A 24,454-nucleotide genomic window follows, 5' to 3' on the forward strand; every position below is an offset into this window, starting at 1 on the left:
CCATTCTGGATCTAAGGAACAGCCTAAATCGGAATTCTGAAGGGAATGCAGAATCTACCGTCCTGATCAAAGAGATTTGCTACAGCAACAAGTATTCAGATTAAATCTAAATGGTGATAATTCAGAATTATTGGATGCTTTGTTAAAGTATTTTCATACTGACGTTCAGGGAACAGATCTTTTCAGATCTCAGCCTAGGAACTGTAGTCAAGACACAAACCGTATAAATTTCCTTTGGGAAATGTATCCAAACACCAGTGTTTTATCTAGAGAAAATGAGCACTAAATGTAAACAAACCATTATTTAATGGGTAACTTATTTAGCTAAACATCTAACAGAAGTCAGCTAGGATGAAGATTTGAGACTGACAGTGAAGACATGTTATATGATCTTTGCTCTAGTCTAAGTAGACTGTAGCCATGTATTTGTTGCTATATTTTAACTACATACAAAAAGCTATGTTAAAAATGTTAAGGCTGCAAACTCAAGCACACAAAAAGGTTAGGAAATGCAAGAACTAAGATTGCCTGTGCAAACTTAATTCAGATCCCTTTTACAGACGCAGGATATATGTCTAATTACATGATGACATACTATTTCCACAGGACCTCTACCTTATTTTGCAAGACCTCTTCATAATTCAGCTGTAACCCACACTTACAGTGTGGTTCTCTGCTCCTCCCCAGTGTCTGTACCACAGAGGTCTATGAATGTGCGCGTGGCTTTGAGCTAGCAAACTTGTGTCTTTTAGCTCAAGCAGCAGAGTTTCACGATTTTACAGCAAGAATTCCTAGGAGCACTGCATTACAAGTAAACAATTTAAAGCTTCCTGACCAGGAATATAAAACACAAGTTTCTTTTGAACCCAACAGTTCAAATATATAGTTTGAGTCAGAAGCTGCATGTGTTTGTTAAGGATTACTGAGTTTATTCAGTCTTCCCCAGTAGTCACTCTTTCATGGACCCTGTTGTAAGTAACAGATATTTCTTTTGTACTCATCATAAAGCACAACAGGAGCCACAGAACATCCTACAAGTTTGACATGCTTCCCTTAAGTAGCAATTTATCTTTTAAACCAAAAGGTTAAAAAAGAAACAAAAAGATACCAATATAACCAATAAGGTAAAGCCTCTGAAGAGCAATAAGCTTTACACAGTGCCCCACATGTCAAAAAATTATATCTGTCCAAACAGAAGAAAATTCCAGAGGTGAGGCCTCTTACTGAGAATTGCCAAACATTAAAGAGGTGCAGTATCAGGTACCCAGGACTCAACAACACATAGTTTAAGTTTCTGTAGCACTTTGAACATGTAAGTTATTACATAATTGTATTATATAATTTTCACAGGAAGACATGCAAGAGAAACCTGAAGAGGAAATGGTAGGATCATGTTATGCAACAGGAACCAATCTACTTAGTAGAACAGACCTTGCATTAGTGGCTAATGTTGATAAAACATGACAAAGGATTAAGTCCCATGAAATATGGGAGACTTTATAATATTGCTGATACCAATATTCTAAAATTGCAAGAAATCTGACCAGATATGCCATGTGAAAATGTTATAAATTGCCAAGTATGATAATCTTGTTTATAGGTTTGTATCATACCTTTGTGTTATGAGTTATTGATATGTATGGTATATCTGTATTTCAAAACTTCTGCTGTGTTTCTGGGTGACACTCCCATGCAGACTGGCATCAGCACTGCCTAGCCTGTTTGATGGCCCATCAAGGTCACCATTGAAAGGAGTCAGGGGACATACCTTATGACTCAACAGGATTTGCAGGGGCATGCTTGTGGACAGAACTTTAAGGCTTTTCCATGCCCATGTACTGTGAAGCTTGTGTTTGGGACACAGGAAGTACAAGCCACATGGCAAAAGGAACATAAAGGGCTGCTGCATCATCTCCATTTTGTCTTCAGTCCTGCTTCTTACCTCAGTTTTCTACAAACTGAAGCTCTGAACAGAAGGACTGAATGAATGACCCATCGAAGCAATGGATGTGTTTCAGAAGGACTTTCAAGCCAAGCCAACAAACTCACCAATACCGCTAAGCACCTGAAATATGGACTTTGAAGTCTGTATGTACTTGATTGCTTTACCATTTAACAAATCTCTTATTTTTTCTTTTATTATAAACCTTTAGTTCTAGACACTAAAGGACTGGCTGGCAGCATGATATTTTGGGTAATATCTAACCTAATACCCACCTGGCAACGTGGCGGGACCTTTGGGGTGCAGAAGAACATTTTGTATATGTGAGCAGAGCTTTTTAAATAACTTCTCACTGCACTGGACCTATATGCTGATTGGGAGCCAGAGAACTGGAATGCAATAAAGGGGGCTGTGTGATTTCCTTTTTAGCTTCTTGATAACCAGTGTGGGGGATCAGGAGCACAGTTTGTGACTGGTTGAAGAGTTTAACTTCAGTGTTAACCACCAGTTTTGGGAGTGTCTGCTCTCCCTTTCGCATCCTGCCCTGCCCTTTGCATTTCCAGTGAGGGCTGCCCTAGGGACACTGGATCACATTGAGTTATACCTTTAAACATTTTTAATGCACAGTACTTAAAAAAAAAAGAAAGTAAAAGGACACTGTCAAATGGATTTTTAAAAATTGATTACATTTAAAATAAATCAAGTTTCTAACTGAACATTAAAAGGCACATGCATATATATTAAAAAATGTATTCACCTTCTGTTTATCATAAAATCATAGGACTGGAAGGGACCTCGAGAGATCATCTAGTCCAGTGGTTTTCCAACTTTTTTTCTGGCGACCCAGTTGAAGAAAATTGTTGATGCCCGTGACCCAACAGAGCTGGGGATGAGAGGTTTGGGGTGTGGGAGGGGCTCAGGGCTGGGGCAGAGGATTGAGGCGTGGGGGTGAGGGCTGCAGGGTGGAGGTCGGGAATGAGGGGTTCAGGGTGTGGGAGGGGGCTCTGGGCTGGGGTGCAGGAGGGGGTCAGGGCTCTGGGTTGGGGGGTGCAGGCTCTGGGCTGGGGCCGGGGATGAGGAGTTTGGGGTGCAGGAAGGGGTTCTGGGTTTGGAGGGCTAAGAGCTGGGGCAGGGGATTGGGGCACAGGCTTACCTCGGGCGGCTCCCGGTGAGCAGTGCAGCAGGAGTGTTAAGGTAGGCTTCCTGCCTATCCCAGCACCGTGGACCACACTGTACCCTGGAAGTCGCCAGCAGCAGGTCCGGCTTCTAGGTGGAGGCGTGCAAGTGGCTCCACATGGCTCTTGCCCACAGGCACCGTCCCACTTGGCTTCCATTGGCCAGGAACCAGCCAATGGGAGTGTGGAGCCAGTACTCAAGGCAGGGGCAGTGTGCAGAGCCCCATAGCTCTCCCGCCTGCTGGCAGCTTCTGGGGCGCAGCGCGGTGTCAGAATAGGTAGGGACTAGCCTCTTTAGCTGGGCAGCACCACCGCCACGATCCAATGCCTTACATTCCACGACCCAGTACTGGGTCACAACCTGCAGTTTGAAAACCACTGATCTAGTCCAGTCCCCTGCACTCATGGCAGGACTAATGAAGGATTTATGAAGAGTCTTTCCAGCAGAGTGGCGTTGGTAGGTCCCAAGGAACACCAAACACATTTAGGTCTACCCCCCAACCCTTTTTTCTCACCTCCCTGCTGCAGGGAGCTGCTGAATGAGAGCTGTAGGAGATCTCTGAAGAAGCTGGCCAGCCAGGCTGATTCTGTTGAACAGATCGACGACACTATATTGACGTGATATTTAAGATCCCAAAGAAAAGAAAACACTGAACCAACGGCTGCAACAGGATTTCAACTCAAAAAACAAATGTTTTCATTTTTGAAAATATATTAATTCTGATGGGGGCTTATGAAAAAGACTCCCAGAGAGTATTTTAATATAAAAAAAATATATACCAGCACACCTCAAACCTCCCTGCTGCCATTTCCAGTTTAATTTTTACTGCTCATGTTTCTGGTTAACACTTTTCCATAGCCTAGGAAGGACATGCACACATGCTACTGTCCAATAAAACAGTCTTGTCTAATGAAAAAGTGAACTATGGGGGGAAAAAAATGTCCTCTTAGTAACAGTAATCTTAGATGTTAAAAGTAGGTACAATTTTATTCAGATAAATGTAATTTCTATTGAACAGCTCTTAATTAGGAAGACTTAGACCCTATCTATGTGTGCAGTACCCCGAATGTGTTACAGATGCAACTGTAATATAAATCAATCTAGGAGTCTTCAGTTTAATCAGATCCTTTAAGTACTGGTATTCAAAATGAATGGAATGCCATTGTCGGAACAATACGACAATTGTCTCCTTAGCAGGTGAAAGAAAGTGACACTTGACTGGCACAAAAGTTTTTGTAATACAATTAGAGCTTTTCTTCTATACTGTATGTTTATCTGGTTATCTTCCCTAAAATCTCATTTAAATATTCTCTCTAGGATGACTATTCATTTCCCTGGCTGAACTGGTAGATTCAGAATTATCCACAGACACAAATTTCTTATTGCTATGTCAGCATGATTCTCAGACAGTAACTCATCTCACAATCCGAATGTAATGAATCAAGGAATTTAGCCCAATTGACTAAACATCAGAACATTCACCCACCCCTTTGCTTACGTCTCCTGCTTCTATGCACATTCACACAACATGCAAATACTACAGTGACCCCTGTGTATGAGAAGGCAAGAAACGTCTACGGCTGCCTTGCATTTCTATACTCCAGCTGCTGGGACTACAAGAGGTAGAATTTCCATCAGATGCTGAGAATATTGTTTCCACGACACTGCTAGGTATCCTCTCAGTTTCATCTGAAGCATCTCAAATCTGCACAGGAATATACTGACACACCAGAAGTACCTATCCTTGACTGTAGGTACTTTTATATTAAGAGACAATTTAGGTACAATTAAGAACAATGAACCCTAACCAAAACAGCTCAAAGCCCATATTGCAAGACAATAAACTAGTAAAAACATTTTAAAAAAAGGAACAAATTTCTATTACCTGCCAATTTTCCTTAGACATAGCCAGAGCAGACCGGGTTGTTTCTCCTTAAGATGTCACTCCAGCAGTAGACACCCATAACACCCCAAACCCATCCTTGCTAGGGCACTGGATCCCCAAGTAATGCATTCTAAAAAATGGTCATCTTATCCTACCCTTTTTCCTACACTATAACAGGTGGTACCTGATTGGATGGATGTACTGTGCTGGAAAATAAGTATAAGATATGAAATTTATTTTTCAAGATTGTTCCCACAAACAGTGCAGATCCAAGATCGTCCCAAGAGGGGCCAGCTATGATCAGGTAGATATGACAAAAAGTAGACTGGGAAAGAAGGTGGGGAAGATTTACAGAACTATGCAGTACAAACATTCAAATTAACATCAAGTTGACTGAGTCTCCTGTTGAAAAAAAGAATCCAACTACATAATATTTTCTTATTTACCTTCTTATCTTTAAGGCTTTAGGGTTCACATGGGGAGGGGTGAGACACACCCCCTTACCTCCTCACACACTCACACTCGGCAGGGGGTGACCAACCTACCTGACCCTCCCTGCCCAGCACTCTCTGCCCTTCATGCCTGGCTGGGCACCCAGGACTGACCTGCCTCTCCTGGCACCATCTCTTCCGGAGGCAACACGTGGAGGGCACGCAGGGTCACATTCCCCCCCTCCCCAGATTTCTGCCAGGGTTCACACCAGAATGTGGCCAGCAGCAGCCTTTTGGCAGTGTGTGGGAGGAAAGGGATGGGAGCTGCTTCCGGCTGCAGGGGAGCAGGGCGGGGGAAGGGATGACCTGGCCCCCCGTGTTTGCAGAGCTCATCTCTTCCCCCCTCCACACCCCAAGCCGTGTGGCTGGAAGTAGCTTGCTCCTTCCTGGCCGCTGTTGGCCAACTACATAACCTAGCCACATCCAGGTACAGTGCAGGCAGGAAGGGGCAGGGCCACCAAAGGCGGGTTCGGGCCCCGTGAAAAAAAAAATTCAGGCCCCCCAGTAAGGGCGGACTAGCTAAACAGGGCCGACGGAGCTGGGCCCCTTTCCAGACCACCAGGCCCCGGTAATTTGTACCAGCTTCCCCCCCAAATTGGCCTTGGGAAGGGGTTAAACCCTAAGGCTGCACTGTGCATCGAAGCCCAGGGAACCTGACTGCAGGAGCTTTAGCAAACCCGACCAGAGCGGTGGCTCAGCAGAGAAGGGTGCCTAGGAGATAGAGCAGCCCCGCACTCCCTGGGGGCAGGATCCAGGGTGAGGTAGGTGGGGCACAGGGGAAGAGGGTGCTAAGCCCCTGCTCCAGGGCTGCTGTGGAGCCTACAGGTTTGGGGCGGAACTGGCTGGAAATCCTTCCCTCCCCCTGCCTCCAGAGCTTAACCGAGGGGTGCAGAGGCTTCCCCATGCCAGCGCTGTGTGGGGCTTTGGCACATGCAGGGCTTGGCTCCTCCTGGCCAGCGCCCAGCCTGGAGGGTCTTGGGCTTTCCCAGGGAACCAGCCCAGCCAGAGACAGTGAGGAAGGAAGAAGCCTGCCAGCCAGGCTGTTGGTGAGCTGAGCACTCTGACCAGGGGCTGGTTCTCCCCATAGCACAGGGAGTGGAATGCACCCCACCGGAGGGGCAGGGGGAGGTACGGAGGAGCAGTGGGGCTCGGTGGGCGAAGGGGCAAAGCAGAGAGAGGACAGTGAAAGAGGGAGCATGTAAAGGGCCGATGGGTGGGCAGCAGAGGTAACACCTAACTGGCTGCTGCCTGTTACCTGCCCGCACTCACTAGCCACCACAACGTGCAGCCAGTGCCAGCTGGAAATGGGACGGGGCCCTGCTGGCCAAGAGCCGGCATGCAGCGGGGGCTGCACTGATGCAGCAGCAGAGGGAGCAGCCAGTCCCGCACATTGCATCTTTGCCCCACCACCAGCCTTGCACACTCTCCCCCATTGTCAGCCACTGTATGCCCTCCCCCCTCACTGCTGGTGGATGGGTGGCAAGCAGGGATCCAGCCAGCAGCAGGACCCACCAGTACTGGTGCGGGGGAGACAGAAAATACGGGACAATTTGCCCATTTTAAAGAAAAAGTCAGGACACCTGCGGGAGGGCTAAAATACGGGACTGTCCCTTTAGAAACGGGACAGCTGGTCACCCTACATCAGTGGTTCCCAAACTTTAACAACCTGTGAACCTCTTTCACTAAAATGTCAAGTCTCGCGAACCCCCTCCTAAGAATTAGTAGTTCCAGGGATTTTCTCCTTTACCCGAGTATAAATTATAAAAGCATTCATCTTGGAAATATAAAATTTGTTTTTGACATGCTTATTACACACTATTATTAATTTTTATCATTACAGTATTTTTATTACATTATGAAAACGGCAACACTCTTCCAAGATCTTACTTTCGTAGCTTGTATCACTTTGAATAAGCCTGTTATAAGACAAGGCTCCTATGTTTCATCAAGGAGTATCAGATGTGAAACAGCATGAAGGTATTTAAGAAGCCAACTCAAATCGTTCCTACTACACAAGCATTCAGGTCTTGAGCAGTCCAGGCAAACAATGTATGTTACAATAAAGCTTAAATTTTTTATAATAATTTAAAAAACAAATACTAGCTGCCTATTTAATTTTAAAAACAGCAAAAAATATCCACCTGCCTTTTCACTTCTTATAAGGAGTCCTGAAGTTTAAAATCTCCTCAGTATGATAGATATGCTTGCTTTGATCTGCTTATTCTTGGAAGTCCAGGGGCTCCGGGCTGCTGGTCCTGAGCTGCTTGGGGTCCCTAGGGACAGCTCTGTCCGCCATTAGGGAATTCCCCCCTGAGAACCCCCTGTAACATTTCACGAATCCCAGTTTGGAAACCACTTTCCTGGGAAATACTGCAGGATGTCAATCTGCCCCATGTTAGGACAGAGGTTAGGGAGGGAGAGCTCCTGGTTAAGGTAAAAAAAGTGACCAACTTTGGGAGAAAACCAAGACAATTACTATATCCTTGTGGAAAATGAATAGCAGTTCTAATCTGACTCCCTAACGGCCATGGGAAAAGAAACTTCAAAAAACAAGATGTAAAGAAGAATGAATTTTAGTGACTCAAGGGAGTCAGAGGGTTATAGACTAGGTACAGGCTACAGGGAGAGACTGTTGATTTAAGTGGATGAGGCAGAAGACTGCCTTAAAGAAACTTATCAGCAAAGGCTGAGCCCATACTGGCTACTCGTTGAGCACACTAAGAGCAAATGCCTGAACCCAAAGGGCATTAAATTATAAGAACCTTCTCAAAACCCTCCTGAAGAAACTCGAACTGCAGTATGCTTTGAGACCTGTTTGGTTCTGCACCAGCAAGAAAACACTGACCTAGACAGATGGGACTGCAGAGGTGTACTTTGTTTTTTTCATGATTAACAACTTTATGTGATTCAGAACTGGATTGTACATAGCTTATGTAACCATATATTCCCACCACTATTATCCTCATCCCTCACTATTCCATCCTATTTATTATGACAACTTTATTGAATCTTATCCAATTAGACCAAGCTCTAAGGTCAGAAACCATAACTTCTGATTAATTTGTACAGCACCTAACAGACACGCACACACTCTCTGATAAATAGGTGCTACTAAGTTTTATAATATACAAGTATATGTATATAAATAGTAAGTTAACAACAGAATGACACAAGTCCTTTTTCCAGGAAGGAAGAACGTTGGGGAGACTTTCAAGAAGGCCCAACCTTAAAAAGCCAGATCCTTAAGCCTGAACATGGCTGGGATACTGTCGTGCAACAGGTCCAAACTCTGAGATAATTTCATGTTGATACCTGAGAACCAAGTCCTCTGGAGTAATAAGGATCAAATACAACCTTTGCTCTCTACACCTTCTACTCATTGGGAATTTATTGAAGAGATGGGAACACATAAGCCTCAGTTTTTTCCATCTGAATGAGAAGTCATCTAAGGTCTGGTATCTGATGTGTACCCCATCACTGTGCAGCAATCCACTCTCCAGTATGGATTTAAGTTCTTCTCAATTAGTCTGTGTGCTAATCCAGCTCAGAACATGTACAGGATTTGATGCACTCCCCTCAACAAGGCTTAAATGGATGACCCTCTGGTGCTTTGTACTATAGTTGTTTTACTTGACTTTATGATTATTTGTGAAAGTACACATGCAGCAAGCTAAGTAAGACCAGGAAGACTGCCTGAGCTCCAAAATACTTTTGTGCAATCCTCTTTCTGGCTGGCCAGCTCTGCTGGACCTATTTCCTGAAAATGTGGGCTCCCCAGCTTATAAGGCTGGCATCCATGTGTATGTATTTATAGGGTGAGTGTATAAATTCTGAGTGTGGTGTTCCTGTTCATTCACCAGAGGAGGATTTGACTGATAAGTGGCTCAAGGGACTTTTTCAAGTCCTCCCTTGTAGACAGTATGAACTGTAAGAGTTGCTACTTTAAGTTTCAGGAACGAAAACTGCACACACTACCAGGTCTTGGCATAACATTGGCATGCTCAGAAATGACATACACAGCCAGCTGGGGAAGACTCACCAACTCAGGAAGAGAGCAAATGTTTCCAGTTTCTGAATCCTTTCCTGAGATGGGGAGTCTCTGCCATTTCAAGTGTCTATGTCAGTCCCCAAGTTGGCAATTTTCTGAGATGGGAATCAGGGAACTATGAACTCCAAGTGAGCCAAATATTTTCAGGCATATTTCCATCAGAGCAGAGGTTTTCAAAATGTGGCGAAGAGGTTATCAGGGAGGTGTGAGAACCTGAATGGTACTAGGAAGAAACTGGTGTTAAACAAACAAACAAAAAAAATCTGGTGTGTAGGGTCGCAGCACCATTCGGGTTTGGCCCATTTGCTCCTCTGTCATCACGGCCCAGCCCTGCGGGATACAGGAGCTGCTGCTGCCTGAGGTGAGCTCACTCTCCAGTCCCGCCCATCCTGACTTCCCCTCCTCACTGGGCCAGGGCTTGTTCTCCAGGCCCACACCTGGATGATACAAGCATATCCAAACAAAAATGTCTGACACTGGTGAGAATTGCTAAGATACGTAGAAAATACTATAATCTAACTCAGCACTCTGATCTCCACATTTAACTGGTTTAAACAATAAACTCTTAACATTGCCATATTTTAAGATAAGATAAGATAGATAGATAGATACAGGGGCTCGGGGGAAATGGAAAGTTGGTTTGTCCATTCAAGAGTTTTGAAAATTACTGAAGTGTTACTCCATTCCCACCTTTATTTGTAATTATTAAACTAGTCAGAGGACAAATTATTGCACTTTAAGTTTTTCCTTGGACAGAGCTTTGATTTAAAATTTAATTTGCTCCTTAACTGTTTTATTCACCACATCATTTTACTGTTCATTTCTAGTAGGCCAGGCCTTGTTTCCTACTGATGTTACCACCAGTAGCAGCCAAAGAAAGAATTAAGCCTGGTCTACACTACGCGTTTAAACCGGTTTTAGGAGCGTAAAACCGATTTAACGCCACACCCGTCCACACTAAGAGGCCCTTTATATCGGTATAAAGGGCTCTTTAAACCGGTTTCTGTACTCCTCCCTAACGAGAGGAGTAGCGCTAATATCGGTATTACCATATCGGATTGGGGTTAGTGTGGCCGCAGATCGACGGTATTGGCCTCCGGGCGGTATCCCACAGTGCACCACTGACCGCTCTGGACAGCAATCTGAACTCGGATGCAGTGGCCAGGTAGACAGGAAAAGCCCCGCAAACTTTTGAATATTTCCTGTTTGCCCAGCGTGGAGCTCCGATCAGCACGGGTGGTGATGCAGTTAAAAATCAAAAGAAAGAAAGAGCTCCCGCATGGACGATGCGGACGTGATCGCTGTAAGGGCAGGCAAAGGGCAGTTCTATCAGTACTCCGTTACAGAAGACGAAATTCAAAATCATTTTTTAAATATCTCCCGACAGATGCCATAGCAGGGACTCAGCGCACTGCTGCGTGACAAGCGTAACGGAAAGCCAAAGAATCAAATGGACGCTCATGGAGGACTCAAGCTATCCCACAGTTCCTGCAGTCGCTGAAAAGCATTTGCATTCTTGGCTGAGCTCCAAATGCTTCTAGGGTCAAAAACAGTGTCCGCGGTGGGTCAGGGCATAGCTAGGCAATTTACGCACCCCCCCACCCACCCCCAGAAGTGAAAGGGAAAACAATCCTCTCTTGACTCTTTTACATGTCACCCTATCTTTACTGAATGCTGCAGATAGACGCGATGGTGCAGCACTCAACACCAACATCCTTGCTCCCCCCACGCTATGGATGGCTGATGGTACAAAATGACTGGTATCCGTCCTCATCATCAGCCTATTGGCACATGGGGCAGTGCAAAAGGACTGGTAACCATGCTGACTAGCATCTGTTAGGTCGATCAAGGGCGCCTGGTCCTAATTTTTCCTGGTAGATGGTACAGTATGGCTGATAACCATCGTCATCATAGCAACAGGGGGCTGAGCTCCATCAGCCCCCACCCTTCATGTGTAAAGAAAAGATTCAATTGCCCCTGAACTAGCAGAGGGATGCTGGGCTCCTCTCCTACACACTCCTTACTGTCCTGTCTGGACTATCATAGCAGCTGGAGGCTGCCTTCCACTCATATCTCACTAACAAGTCACTGTGTCTTATTCCTGCATTCTTTATTACTTCATCACACAAGTGGGGGGACAATGCTACGGTAGCCCAGGAAGGCTGAGGGAAGAATGGAATCAACAGGTGGGGTTGTTGCAGGAGCACCCCCTGTGAATAGAATACAGCTCATAATTTCTGCAGGATCTGACACAGAGCAGCTGTGCTCTCTGGTTCTCTGATACAGTGGTTCTCTAGTACACTTGCCCATATTCTAGGCAGGACTGATTCTATTTTTAGATACCAAAAAGGAGGGATTGACTCAGGGAGTCATTCCCAATTTTGGCTTTTGCGCCCCTGGCTAAGAGCAGCCAGGGGCACTTATGACAGCAGCAAATGGAACAGTGCAAAAGGACTGGTAGCCATGATCATCTTATTACCAATTTATGGTATGGTAGATGGTACAATATGGCTGATAACCATCTCTGCTATCATGCAAAAGCAAAAGCATGCTGCTGTGTAGCGCTGCTGAATCGCCTCTGTGAGCGGCATCTAGTACACATACGGTGACAGTCACAAAAGGCGAAACAGGCTCCATGATTGCCATGCTATGGCATCTTCCAGGGCAATCCAGGGAAAAAAGGCATGAAATGCTTGTCTGCCGTTGCTTTCCCAGCGGAAGGAGTGACTGACGACATTTACCCAGAACCACCCGCGACAATGATTTTTGCCGCATCAGGCACTAGGATCTCAACCCGGAAATTCAAAGGGGCGGGGGAGGCTGCGGGAACTATGGGATAGCTACGGAATAGCTACCCACAGTGCAATGCTCCAGAAATCGACGCTAGCCTCGGACCGTGGACGCACACCACCGATTTAATGTGTTTAGTGTGGCCGCGCACACTCGATTTTATACAATCTGTTTTGTTAAACCGGTTTATGTAAATTCGGAATAATCCCGTAGTGTAGACGTACCCTTAGTGTAAACTGGCCACTGGAGTTTTACCCACTTAACTAACCATGCTAAGAGCAAGTTTCTCAGACTGGCTGTTTAAAATGCCAAGAGTTCCCTGTCTACACTAGAGCTCCTACCTTTGCTAGTAATGCTGAAGTTGCACTGGTGGTAAGCAGTAAAAAAAAATTCCTTTTAAATGTCTAGCATAGATAAGTGGCTTTTTGCTTCCAAAATCAATTTGCCATAGCAGGCAGAGCACAAGTTAACTGCTGAGAGACATATACATAGCCCAACTGTCCACAATCACCACAAAAATATTTAAAAGACAAACAAGATCAAGGACTGAATGCACAGTAAAACTTAAAACTGCAGGTAAAAGCTATAACTTTAATTGAAAACCCATATCTCTAAGAAAAACATACCACTCCATCAGCAATCTTCCAGTCTTTGCAACTTTCATATTTCTGTAGTTGCTTTTCAAACAGTTGTGCTATGGCTCGATGGACAAGTTCATACTGCTCCTGTTGTATGCATGTTAGAGATTATGATTAATGTACAAGATCCTTTTAAAAGAGGACATACCATAAAGTCCAAGTCTACACTACAGAAGAATATACCTTGGTCTGAACTGCGGAATGCCTTTGTGTCCTCATATCTTGTATTAAATTAAATACATTGAACTCTTCTGGTATTTTCTGAAATACAGGGCAAAGTAGTGTTATTTTTCTATAAAAATCAATACAGTATATTGTCAGCATAGTGATTTAAAATGTGTCAGACCAATTTTTAAAGTTACCACTACAGGATGCCTTACTGCTTTTTATAGAAAGCTGACCCATTCCCTCCATGTAAGTGAATCTTATGAAAGTAATTTAGAGCAACAGTTCTCTCAGAACTGGTATTTATAACGGTTTCACTGGTAGTGCAGATCACACAAATATTTTTAAGATTAATTCCGAAAGTGAGACAGACTTGGTAGAAGCAATAATGTCTGACACACTGACATTATGGCAACCCATCAGCATGTCTCTTTGCTTCATGATGAATCTAAAAACCACAAAGTGAAATATAAGAGCAGATTGCATTTGAAATTTCAAATGCAGAAAGTCTAAGATGCTATAAGAAATCCTCTCAGAAGAAACAATGAGTTTGCAGTATATTTATAGATGTTGAAAAATTGACCTTTGGAAATCATTTGAAAATCAGCACTTCAGATCAGCATTCAGGTCAATATACTCAGAACTATGTACTACTTAAATTTACAGTTTGATGTTTTACCTTGAGATGCTTCCATTCTGAGACTGGGTAGGTTTTGTTTTGTTTTGTTGATATAGGAAAGTGCTTCCGTAAGTAACTTAAAGCCAATTTTTAGTATACAGTAACTCCTAGCTTAACATTGTAGTTATGTTCCTGAAAAATGCTACTTTAAGCAAAACGATGCTAAGTGAATCCAATTTCCCCATAAGAATTAATTGGGGGGGGGGGGAGGAGGAGGAGAGAGAGAAGAGGTTAGGTTCCAGGGACATTTTTTGTCACCAGACAAAAGACAATCGATCAATAGAATAAGTTTTAAACAAACAATTTAATACTGTACACAGCAATGACAATTGTGAAGCTTGCTTGAGGTGGTGAAGCCAGAGGGTGGAAGAGGGTGGGGTATTTCCCAGGGAATGCCTTACTGCTAAATGATGAACTAGCACTGGCTGAGCCCTCAAGGATTAACACATTGTGCGGCTACGTTGACAACACTCTACAAGGCAGCATGAATGGAGGGAGGGAAGACAGCATGGCAGAAAGAGAAAGAGACACACGTATGTGAGAGAGAAAGAAACACACATTGCCCCTTTAAGTACGCTGACCCCACTCTAAGTACACTGCCTTTTAAAGTAGATCAGCAAGTTGAGACAGAAGCTGCTGTGAGCAAGCTCCCTCCATCTTAAGCCCAGTCATGTCCCCTCCCAGCTCTATGGAGATGGGGTAAAGGAGCGGGGGGCAAGAAGGACATGCTGACATTATCACTCTTCCCCCTCCGGCACAGCAAGCAGGAGGTTCCCAGGAGCAGCTCCAAGGCATAGGGCAGGAGCAGCACACAGCAGTGGGGGGAGGGAACTGCCCAGCAAATGATAGCCTGCTGGGAGGCTGCCGCACAGGGAACTTAGGGAAGCTGAGAGGGGGCTGCCACCTGTCCACCCGAGTTCCAAACCCTCACCAGCTAGCTCTAATGGGCTGCTGTTTCTGCAAGCAGTGGACAAAGCAGGTGGCTGCCAAACAACATTATAAAGGGAGCATTGCGCAACTTTAAACGAGCATGTTCTCTAATTGATCAGCAACGTAACAACGCAACAACGTTAATCAGGACAACTTTAAGTGAGGAGTTACTGTACTTTAAAAATTTTAACATTTAATATTTCTGAATTTGTTACTCCTCAGCAAGTTAGAAGCTTAATTTTAATCACTGGTATAAAGTGACTTAATTCTACAATAAGTTATATTCCTATAAATCTTCCTTACCCCAGCTTTTAGCAAATTCCATGTATAATCTATGGCACAGATGGCTCCCGTTCTTCCACACCCTGCACTAGGGACATAAGCAACAGTTACTCGATAGTTCTTTTGACAATGATTTAAATTAACTCGTGTAAGTTCTAGAGACGTAATATTTTCATATTTACAGAATCAAGATAAAAATATCACTACCTACTTAAAAATATATCAGTCCTCAAATACCTTTTGTCAGCCAGCTCTTAATGTATTTAATGTAAAGTATATGTGTTTTCATAGCCAACAGGCATCAGCATTTCAGAGGTGAAGAAATGCTTTATTAAAGTGTGTTGAAGCATTTTTGCCTATTCTATATACTACAGAGGAAGAGACAATAGAAGTGTAAAATGTAAAGTTTTCATTTTCTTGACAACCTGGTAAAACACAATATGGGTTGCTCCTCAATTTATATAAATGACCATCTTTAAAGTGTAGTTCTCCTTTTAAAAGTGATGAAAAATGGAATCAGATTTCCACATTTATTCTGTCTCAAATGATTTCTGAAGCAAATGTGTCCAGTTTACAAGTAAAGAGACTTACTTTACACTATCAGCTCAAAACCTAATCTTTGATAACTTTCTTCCCATAACTAATAAGTTTCTGCAGGATAACCTATCCCTCAGTGCCTGTGAATCTCCATTATCTTCTATAAGTGTACATAGGTGCAACTGGTTGAAACTAAGGGCAGGTGTTCACTACCCGCCGGATTGGCAGGTAGTGATCGATCTATCGAGGACTGATTTATCGCGTCTAGTGTAGATGCGATAAATCGATCCCCAATCGCTGTGCCGTCGACTCTAGAACTCCACCACTGCCGAGAGGCAGAAGCAGAGTCGACGGGGGGAGCAGCGGCAGTTGACCCTGCACCGTGAGAACGCGAGGTAAGTCAATCTAAGATACGTCGACTTCAGCTACACTATTCTCGTAACTGAAGTTGCTTATATTAGATCGATTCCTCTCCCCTTCCCCCCCCCCCAAGGTAGGCCCGGGCTTAGTTAACAATTCTGTTGATGCTCAAGTAGTAAAATCCATTTAACTTTTCTTAGCACTAAATAGGACTAAAAAACAGTAAAAACTCTGTCACTAATGTCAGCTGATACGACTGAATACACAAAAATAGCACATCTGTTGAGTAAAAGGATATGTTCTTTCCATAGTCAACTTTTCAGAGTAGAACCACACTTTAAAACCACAAAGCATCCCTAAAAGATTTACAGACTTAACCTTTCCTATATAATTTTTGATGTATAATCACTCATTAACACTGATCACAACCAAAGGCATGTTCAAATAGTTACTTGCAGAAATAGTTACATTTATAGTGAAGTTATTAGTGTTGACTAATCAAAGGTCATATCTATATTCAGGGTCAATTCTCTTCCAACCTATGAAAAAGGTGATTGGAATTCATATTTGAGAGAGAAAAAAAAGCATACACAAATTTATTATAGGGTAATGACCACTGACAGAAGTTTTAAAGTAAAAAAGTAGTAGAGCTTGTTACTGTGGCTTTTAGTAGCTTTTTCATTAAAATGAATACAGTATTAAAAGGGAAATCCAAATCGTATAGGTTTAATATAATCATAACTTGGTAGCTATTTAAACACACGTTGCAAGAATAGTTTAAATTTTGTGGGTCAACAAAATAGATGCTCAAGTCCCCCTGGAGGTTCTGCAACAGCAGCTAGAGTGCTGCTCTGGGCTATGATGAAAGGCTACAGTTTTGTTCTGGGTTTTTTTTTTTCCAGGGGAAAGGAAATTTCCACACCCTTTTGGGACGTTCAAATGTTTGGAAAGTTGATTTTATCTTTGCTTTTTCTAGTATAGTCATTGCTACTTTGGCATTAAGGCTTTTAAGGAAAAAAGAGACAATTGCATAAGCCTCAATTTTTTATTATACTTAATCCTGCTATAGATTCAGACATCATTCGTCAGAGCAGCCTAGAAATATTAGAATTAATAGATGTTCTAAATGGAGAATACAGTAGGCTCATCAACAAGGAAAGAAACCCTCTGGAATTTAAGAACAGTAAATCTTATTTAATATACAAACAGATTTGACATTTGCATTGGGTGTTTATTTTATATATTAATGCAGTGGCTAAGCAAATAAATAATTTGAGAATTAACGGCACAGCAGTGTTTGTTGGTCCTAATCTATAGCGTGTTATGAAAATACACCGCTACCTCAATATAACACCGTCGTGGGGAGCCAAAAATCCCTACCGTGTTATAAGTGAAACGCCGTTATATCAGGGTACCGGTGGCAGGGCTGCAGCGGTGATTTAAAGAGCCTGGGGCACTGGCCACGGGGAGACTCAGGCCCTTTAAATCGCCGGCGGAGCCCCGCTGCTACTGTGCTATATGTGAAGCTGTGTTATATCGGGTCGCGTTATAGCAGGGTAGCAGTGTGTATAGGCACATTCTAAATATGGTTTTTGTACTCAGCTAATATTTCTATCATTTTCATGACTATACTGCTATATATTTCTCTCTTTGGCTGTATTTTTGTTTTTGCAATGCTATCATGAAGCAAAATTCAGTCTATAACAAGTTCTGTGGTTTAGTCTAAATTGGAAATGTAGTTTTAGCCCTTATTTCATTAAAACAATTGCCAAGGTGCGTGCTTTTGTGAGACTTTTGATGTCTGCACTAGTAGCTTGCCAGAAATCCAATGACTGCACTTGATTTGCATATGGATGTATATAAGTTAACAAATGCATACAGGCCTGTTATTTCTTAGCACTTTCATCTTCCTTGATATAGGAACAGAAGTTGTATATTTGTTAAGTATACCGGTAATGAAAACCTGCAGATCAATTTCCCATATTTATAGAATTTAGTGATGAAAGACCCATTAGGCATCTTGTGCATAAGACAATCTAATACTTCACCCTTCTAGCTCTGAAATGTCCTTAGAAACAGATTCCTCTGCTTTGTCCTCAGTCCTTCACCTGAAGAGGAGAGGGCAGCCCTGGGCTGCATTTTAAGACATTACAAGTGTACAGTTAGCCTTTGGGCCACATGTTAAAGTACACATAATCCATGAAGCTGTGTAGAAAAAAAAAACGGTTACCTACCTTTCGTAACTATTGTTCAAGATGCATTGCTTGTGTCCATTCCGTTCTAGGTGTGCGCGCACCCATATGCGCGGCCGAAGATTTTTGCTTTAGCGGTATCCGTAGGGTAGGCTACGGCGCCCTCTTGAGTGCTGTGCCTATGGGTCAGTATATTAGGCGCCGCTTGCCCAACGCCCTCTCAGTTCCTTCTTGCTGGCAACTCCAACAGAGGCAGGAGGGTGGGTAATGGAATGGACATGAGCAACACATCTCAAACAACAAGAGTTATGAAAGATAGGTAACCGTTTTTTCTTCTTCGAGTGCTTGCTCGTGTCTATTTAATTCTAGGCGACTCACAAGCAGTATCCCTGGTGGCGGGCTCAGAGTTCACGATCATACGTCTTGCAACACTGCTCTGCCAAAGCCAACATTGTCTCAGGTTTGCTCAGTGAACGCATAATGAGACAAAAGTGTATGGATAGATGACCAGGTAGCGGCCCTACAGATATCCTGAATTGGCACCTGGGCCAGGAAGGCTGCCGATGAAGCCTGAGCTCTAGTCGAATGTGCAGTCATGGTCGCCAGTGGAGCCACCTTTGCCAGGTCATAGCAGTAATGGATGCAGGCCGTGATCTAGGACGAAATCCTCTGTGCTGACACTGGGCAACCTTTCATCCTGTCTGCCACCGCAACGAACAATTGTGTTGACTTACGAAACGGCTTTAAGGCTCAAAGACTGAAGTAGAAGAATCATTGGCTCTTGAGAGGCAAGGGATAGGCACTCTGACTAACCACTATGGGCGGTAAGAAGGAACCAAGAAGGCGTAGGGCCGGCGGCACCTAATATACCAACGCATGGGCACGACACTCAAGATGGCGCTATAGCTGACCCTACGGATAACACCAAGGCAAAAATCTCCAACGGCCATGCACATGGGCACATGTGCGCACTTAGAATGGAATCAACGTGAGCAAGCACTTCAAGAAGAAAGGTTCTTTCTGACAATGAGCTAGAAAAGTAACTTTTCAAAATTAAATTAATACATGTAAGTCTTGTACTGAACATACTACTTTAAAAAAATATTAAGAAATATATTTGGTACCTGCAGTGTATACAAATAGGCACATCTTCATGCTCCTGGTATTCTCTCATTAAGCTGATCATGTCCAGAATAGAATCAAAAGATGAAGGTACATCGTGGTCAGGCCAGTTCACGTAATGAAACTGATATACCCTACGAGTTTCCTACGAAAATTTTTTTAAATGAAACACACATTGAAGAATTTTGTATAAATGTATGATCATTGTCTGCATGATTTATTTTCCAGATCAAAAGACTTCCACTGCAAAGACAACAGATTCTGCATTTAGCCAAAGTGAAGTAAGATTGAGCAAGGACAGCACAAGTGGGTGAAACAGATTTTGCATTGGGGTTGATATGGAAATCAAGATATTCAATTTTATTACAACCACCATGGACCCCAGTATTTTTTGTATAAAGTAAAACTTGTAATCTTAAATTATATTAAGTAAAAAGTAAGTGTTCACTAACAAGCTTGTTTAAGCCAGTGGTTTTCAACCTTTTTTTTCATTTGAAACCCCCTAAAAAATTATGAAGGGAGGTGCAGTCTGCAGTATCCCAGGGGTCTGTGGACTTCAGGTTGAAAACCACTGATTTAAGCCCATAGAGGAGGTTGAAAAAGGGGGGCTTCAGGAAAAGACAGACAACTCAGATGTGCAGACTTCATATTTTTACTTTGGTTGGACCTACAAAAGGAACATAGCTGAGAGAGAGAGAGAGAGATTCTGTCTTGTACATCATTAACTGAACATATTAAATTCTAATTGTTTACACCTGTGTAACCCCACTGAAGACAACATGCTTGCATATATGTCAATAAGGACCTAATTCGGTCTGCAAAACCTTTATGAACTGTGTAGATGTGCAAAGAACGCTAGATCCAGAGTGACATTCAGATCCCAGGAAGAGTTTGCAGGACTGGCAGAAAAATAACTTGTAAACGTATGCTTTTGATAAGAACTTTTTAGAACAGAACCAAACTAGTGGACTTCAGGAAAAATTGCAAAAAGGTAGTGCATAGGATGTTCCAATGAGCATTTCACAGAAGTAGATGAGAAAGAAGTTTTCATATCATTTGTTCAAGCTCATCTACAGACTGCAGATACCAATTTTCATCCTTTGCTGAACTGTATGTACCATCATGAGATAAAAAGGAAAGTTTATATCTAATAATGAAGAGTGCTTAATTAGTGTAACTAATTGATTTTTTGAAAAAGAGGAATTAGATGCTCATGACTAGGAAAAAAACCCTTTATTGACAGAGCAGGTTAAGTACAGCTATCAAGCTTCCTCAAAATAACCTGTCAATGTGTCTCAATTATTTTGTTCTAGAGGGACCAACTCTATGGATGAGGAGTCGATTCAATTTTTAAACCTATTATCTTTGGCTTTACTGCCCAGATGGTAAACAAAGTGCAAATTGTGACTGTTTTTGTTACTAGTGTTGTTTTTGTTATTGTAATATAGTGGAGAGTTGTCCTATAGGAACTTAACTGGGATTTTGACCTATGAAGTCTGCACGGTTGGATGCTAACCTGGACACAAGCTAAAAATTATCAGCAATAAACCTGAATTATCCAGTCCCCATAAGATTTAATTGTTAACGATAGCCTGCTCTTCGTTTCTTTAAAAATTCCTCAAATGTAGCAATGCACTGTGTGCACCCAAAACAATCGTAAGGAACAATTCATCACACATATAACACAATAGGTTCAGAGGGACTCTGAATATATTTAGTGCAGGTAGTCAAAAGATATCACTAAAATCAGAGAATTTAGGATGTTTTGTAGATTGTCATGGCTTCCTGTAGCTTGAAGAACAAAATTAATTGATACAACTGTACACTATTCTGTGTAAGTTGTTATTCAGAAAAAAAAAACCTATCTGAAATGGTTGAGATCTGAGTTATTTTTAGGGACAGGAAATGCCTCTTCAAGTGAGAAAATCTGACCAAACACAAGACGGTAGCTTGTAACAGTCATTTAGTAACTGTGGTGGCCACTACAAACCCCAGGCTGGAATTACCTACCTTAACAACATTGTTTTAGGCTAGTTATCATTATGTTTATGAAATTTGCATTGTTGCCAGTCACCTGACAGGACTATAAATGGCCCTCCCCCAACTCTTTATTCTGAGCTACAAATTAGCCCTCTTTTTAAGAGGTATAACTCTGCAGAAAGGATCAACTCCTGCATTTTTTTAAACAGTTACTTTGGAAGTGAGCTGGATTTCCTTTAGCAAAAAAAGACAAACAACTTCCAATACTTGTTACCATGACGAGTTCTGAATTCTGAACATTATTTAATCCTTTGTTTTTCATAGAATTACTGTGAGTGTGTACAAGAATTCTCAAACTATTTCTGGAAATTTAACATTTTACAATAATTAAATTCTCTTCCTGTCAGACATTTTGTTCAAGAGAAGGTTACTCACCCTGTGCATTAACGGAGTTTCTTTGAAATGTTTGTTCCTATGGGTGCTCCACTTGTTAGGTGCAGCATCGCCTCCTGCACCTGGGATTGGATATCTTCATCAGCAGTGACAGTGAGACCACACATGCGTATCTGCCCCCTCTCCCAGGGCTATGTGTGGGACATATATATAGTGTGTTGCAGTCCAACCACCCCCAGGTTCCTTCTCTGCCACAGAGCTGGTGGATTTTTCTTGGGGGGGGGGGGTCCCTGAAGCCAAGGGGAGGAGGGTGGATAGTGAAGCACCCATAGGGACGCACATCTTGAAGAGCCTCACTTACTGCACATTGTGAGTAACTGTCTCTTCTTCGAGTGATGTCCATACGAGTGTGCCACTTGTAGGTGACTAGAAAGCAATGCCCCTAATTGGAAGGCTGGGGCTATGGAGTGACGTTTACTGTCGATGATAGGATGGTATGTCCTAGGAGAGCATTTGCTGCGGCATCATGAATAATAGTGTAGTGACAGACAAAAGTGTCTGTTGGTGCCCACATGGCTGCTCTGCAAATTTCAGCAACAGGGAGATTATTGAGAAATGGTATTGAGGTGGATAATAAACGTTTGGAACATTCTCTGATTGTAGTAGGAGGTTGTCTATTGTGGAGTTCATATGAAAATGTATACACTTCAACATCCACTTTGAAAGATGTTCATATAAGGCTGTGCCTCTAGATCTTTTGGTGGTGGAGAGGAATAATTGTGGTGATTTTCAGAAAGGTTTAGTCCTGTACAAGTAAAACGCCAATGCTCATCTCACATCCAGGGTGTGGAAAGCGGCTTCCTGTTGGTTACTGTGAGGCTGTGCAAAGAAGTAAGGAAGGTGCATATATTGGTTGACATAGAAAGATGTTGGAACCTAAGGTAGAAATGGGTGTGAGCATAGTGTAACTTTGTTCTTGTGGAAAAAGAATGTATGGTAGATATGCCATAAGGGCTGCAATTTTGCCGACTCATCGGGTTGAAGTGATGGCTGCAAGGAAGGCAGTTTTCATTCACAGATGCACGTAAGAATATGTTGCCATTGGTTCAAATAGGGGTCTAGCCAGAGAACATAGGATGAGGACGAGGTCCCAGGTCTCATGGGGATAAAGATTTTGGTGATCAGTCAGAAAATATTTTGTGAGCAGATGTGTGAAGACAGAGTGATCGTCTATGTGGCAGTGAAAAATAGTGACTGCTGCCAAGGATACTCAGATGGAACTGGTGGATAACTCTGTTTAAGGTGTAGCATGTAATCCACGATAAGTTGAAGCACAGCATATGCTGCGTCGACTTGGTGCGAGGCACACCAGTATTGAAATCTTGTCCATTTGTAAATGTAAGTGCATTTAGTTGTGTCATGCCTGCTATTTAAACATATCAGTTTGACTGTGTCTGAACCATGGAGGAGCCAGGCTTTGAGATGGAGCATCTGTGTTTGGGATGGAGGATGTGTCCTGTGTCCTGCAAAAGGAGCCGTGGCATTGGATGGAGAAAGAGATCAATTGGCACACCATCATGTAGAAGAGCTAAGTATACCAGACCTGTTGTGGCCATGTTGGAGCTATAAGTATGACATGAGCATGATCCTCCCATATCTTGCAAAATACTCCGAATAGGAGGGGAAAGGAGGGAAAGGCATAAAAGGAGCAGTATGTCCTATATTATGAGGAATGCACATCCTATAGATCCATTTCCCAGTCCTCCTCTGGAACAGAATTGAGGGAAGCAGGCATGGTGCTGTGTGGCAAAGAGGTCTATGATGGGGTTTCCCCATCGATTGAAGATGGGCTGAAGTGCTTGCATATTCAGTTTCCGCTTGTGAGCATGGGAGAACCTACTGCTCAGTGCATCCATGCTGGTGTTTTGGTGTCCAGGGAAGTACGCTGCTGAAATGGTGATGCGTTGGATACACCAGTTCCACAGTTTGAGTGCCTCTGATCAAAAAGAGTGGAACCTCACTCCACCCTGCCGGTTGATGTAATATACACAGGTGAGATTGTCAGTCATCACTTACAGTATGATGTTTGAGAAGAAGAGGTAGGAAATGTTGGCAGGCATTGCAGAATGCTCATAGTTCTAGGAGATTGATGTGTAGGGTGTTTTCGGTTAATGACCCTCTGCCCTGCGCTGTGTGATTAGGGAGGCATCGGTTGTTAGGATCATGGTTGGTGGTGATTGGAGGAAAGGAACTCTGACACAAACATTGTTGGGCTGTGTCCACCAAAATAGTGAGCCCTCTACTCTCATTGGCATGGATAAGAGGATGTGGAGGCTGTGTTTGTGGGGGAGATACACTGTACAGAGCCAAGGCTGAAGACATCACATGTGTAGATTTGCATGCCTGACCACGAAAGTGGAATTGCCATGTGGCCTAGAAGTTGGAGGCAGAGAACGGGGAGCAGACTCGTACGTTCGATACCAGATCTACTACGCTTGAGAATCCGTGAGAAGGTAGAAAGGCTCTGGCTTGTATGGCATCCAACTGTGTGCCAATGAATCCCACTTGTGTACCAGCATTAAAGTGGACTTTTCTAGGTTCACAAGGAGACCTAACTTCGTGAACAGGTCCATTGTTATGTGGAGGCTCAGAGAGCATCAGTCTCAGATGTGGCCTTGGAGACAATCATCCAAGTATGGAAAGATGACGACACCTTGCTTCCTCAGATAGGCAGCGGTTACCGCAAGGACCTTGGAGAACACCCGAGGTGTTGAGTACAGTCTGAAAGGCAGTACTTTGTGTTAGTAGTGGCTGTCTCCCAAGACAAATTGGAGAAATTGCCTG

General features: G+C 43.1%; 1 protein-coding gene across 2 annotated transcripts in view; it reads right to left on the reverse strand.

The window, feature by feature from the left end:
* Positions 1-24,454, reverse strand: part of PTPN12 (protein tyrosine phosphatase non-receptor type 12) — a 164,284-nt gene that overhangs the window by 42,793 nt on the left and 97,037 nt on the right. For both annotated transcript variants that reach the window (XM_044995073.1, XM_044995082.1), the window contains exons 8-11: positions 19,240-19,382; positions 15,048-15,114; positions 13,154-13,231; positions 12,959-13,057 (exon numbers count right to left, since the gene is read on the reverse strand). In XM_044995073.1, coding sequence (XP_044851008.1) covers positions 12,959-13,057; positions 13,154-13,231; positions 15,048-15,114; positions 19,240-19,382 — 387 coding nt within the window. The remainder of the gene's footprint in view (positions 1-12,958; positions 13,058-13,153; positions 13,232-15,047; positions 15,115-19,239; positions 19,383-24,454) is intronic.

This window comes from Mauremys mutica, chromosome 1 (assembly GCF_020497125.1).
Source record: "Mauremys mutica isolate MM-2020 ecotype Southern chromosome 1, ASM2049712v1, whole genome shotgun sequence".
Classification (NCBI taxonomy): domain Eukaryota; kingdom Metazoa; phylum Chordata; order Testudines; family Geoemydidae; genus Mauremys; species Mauremys mutica.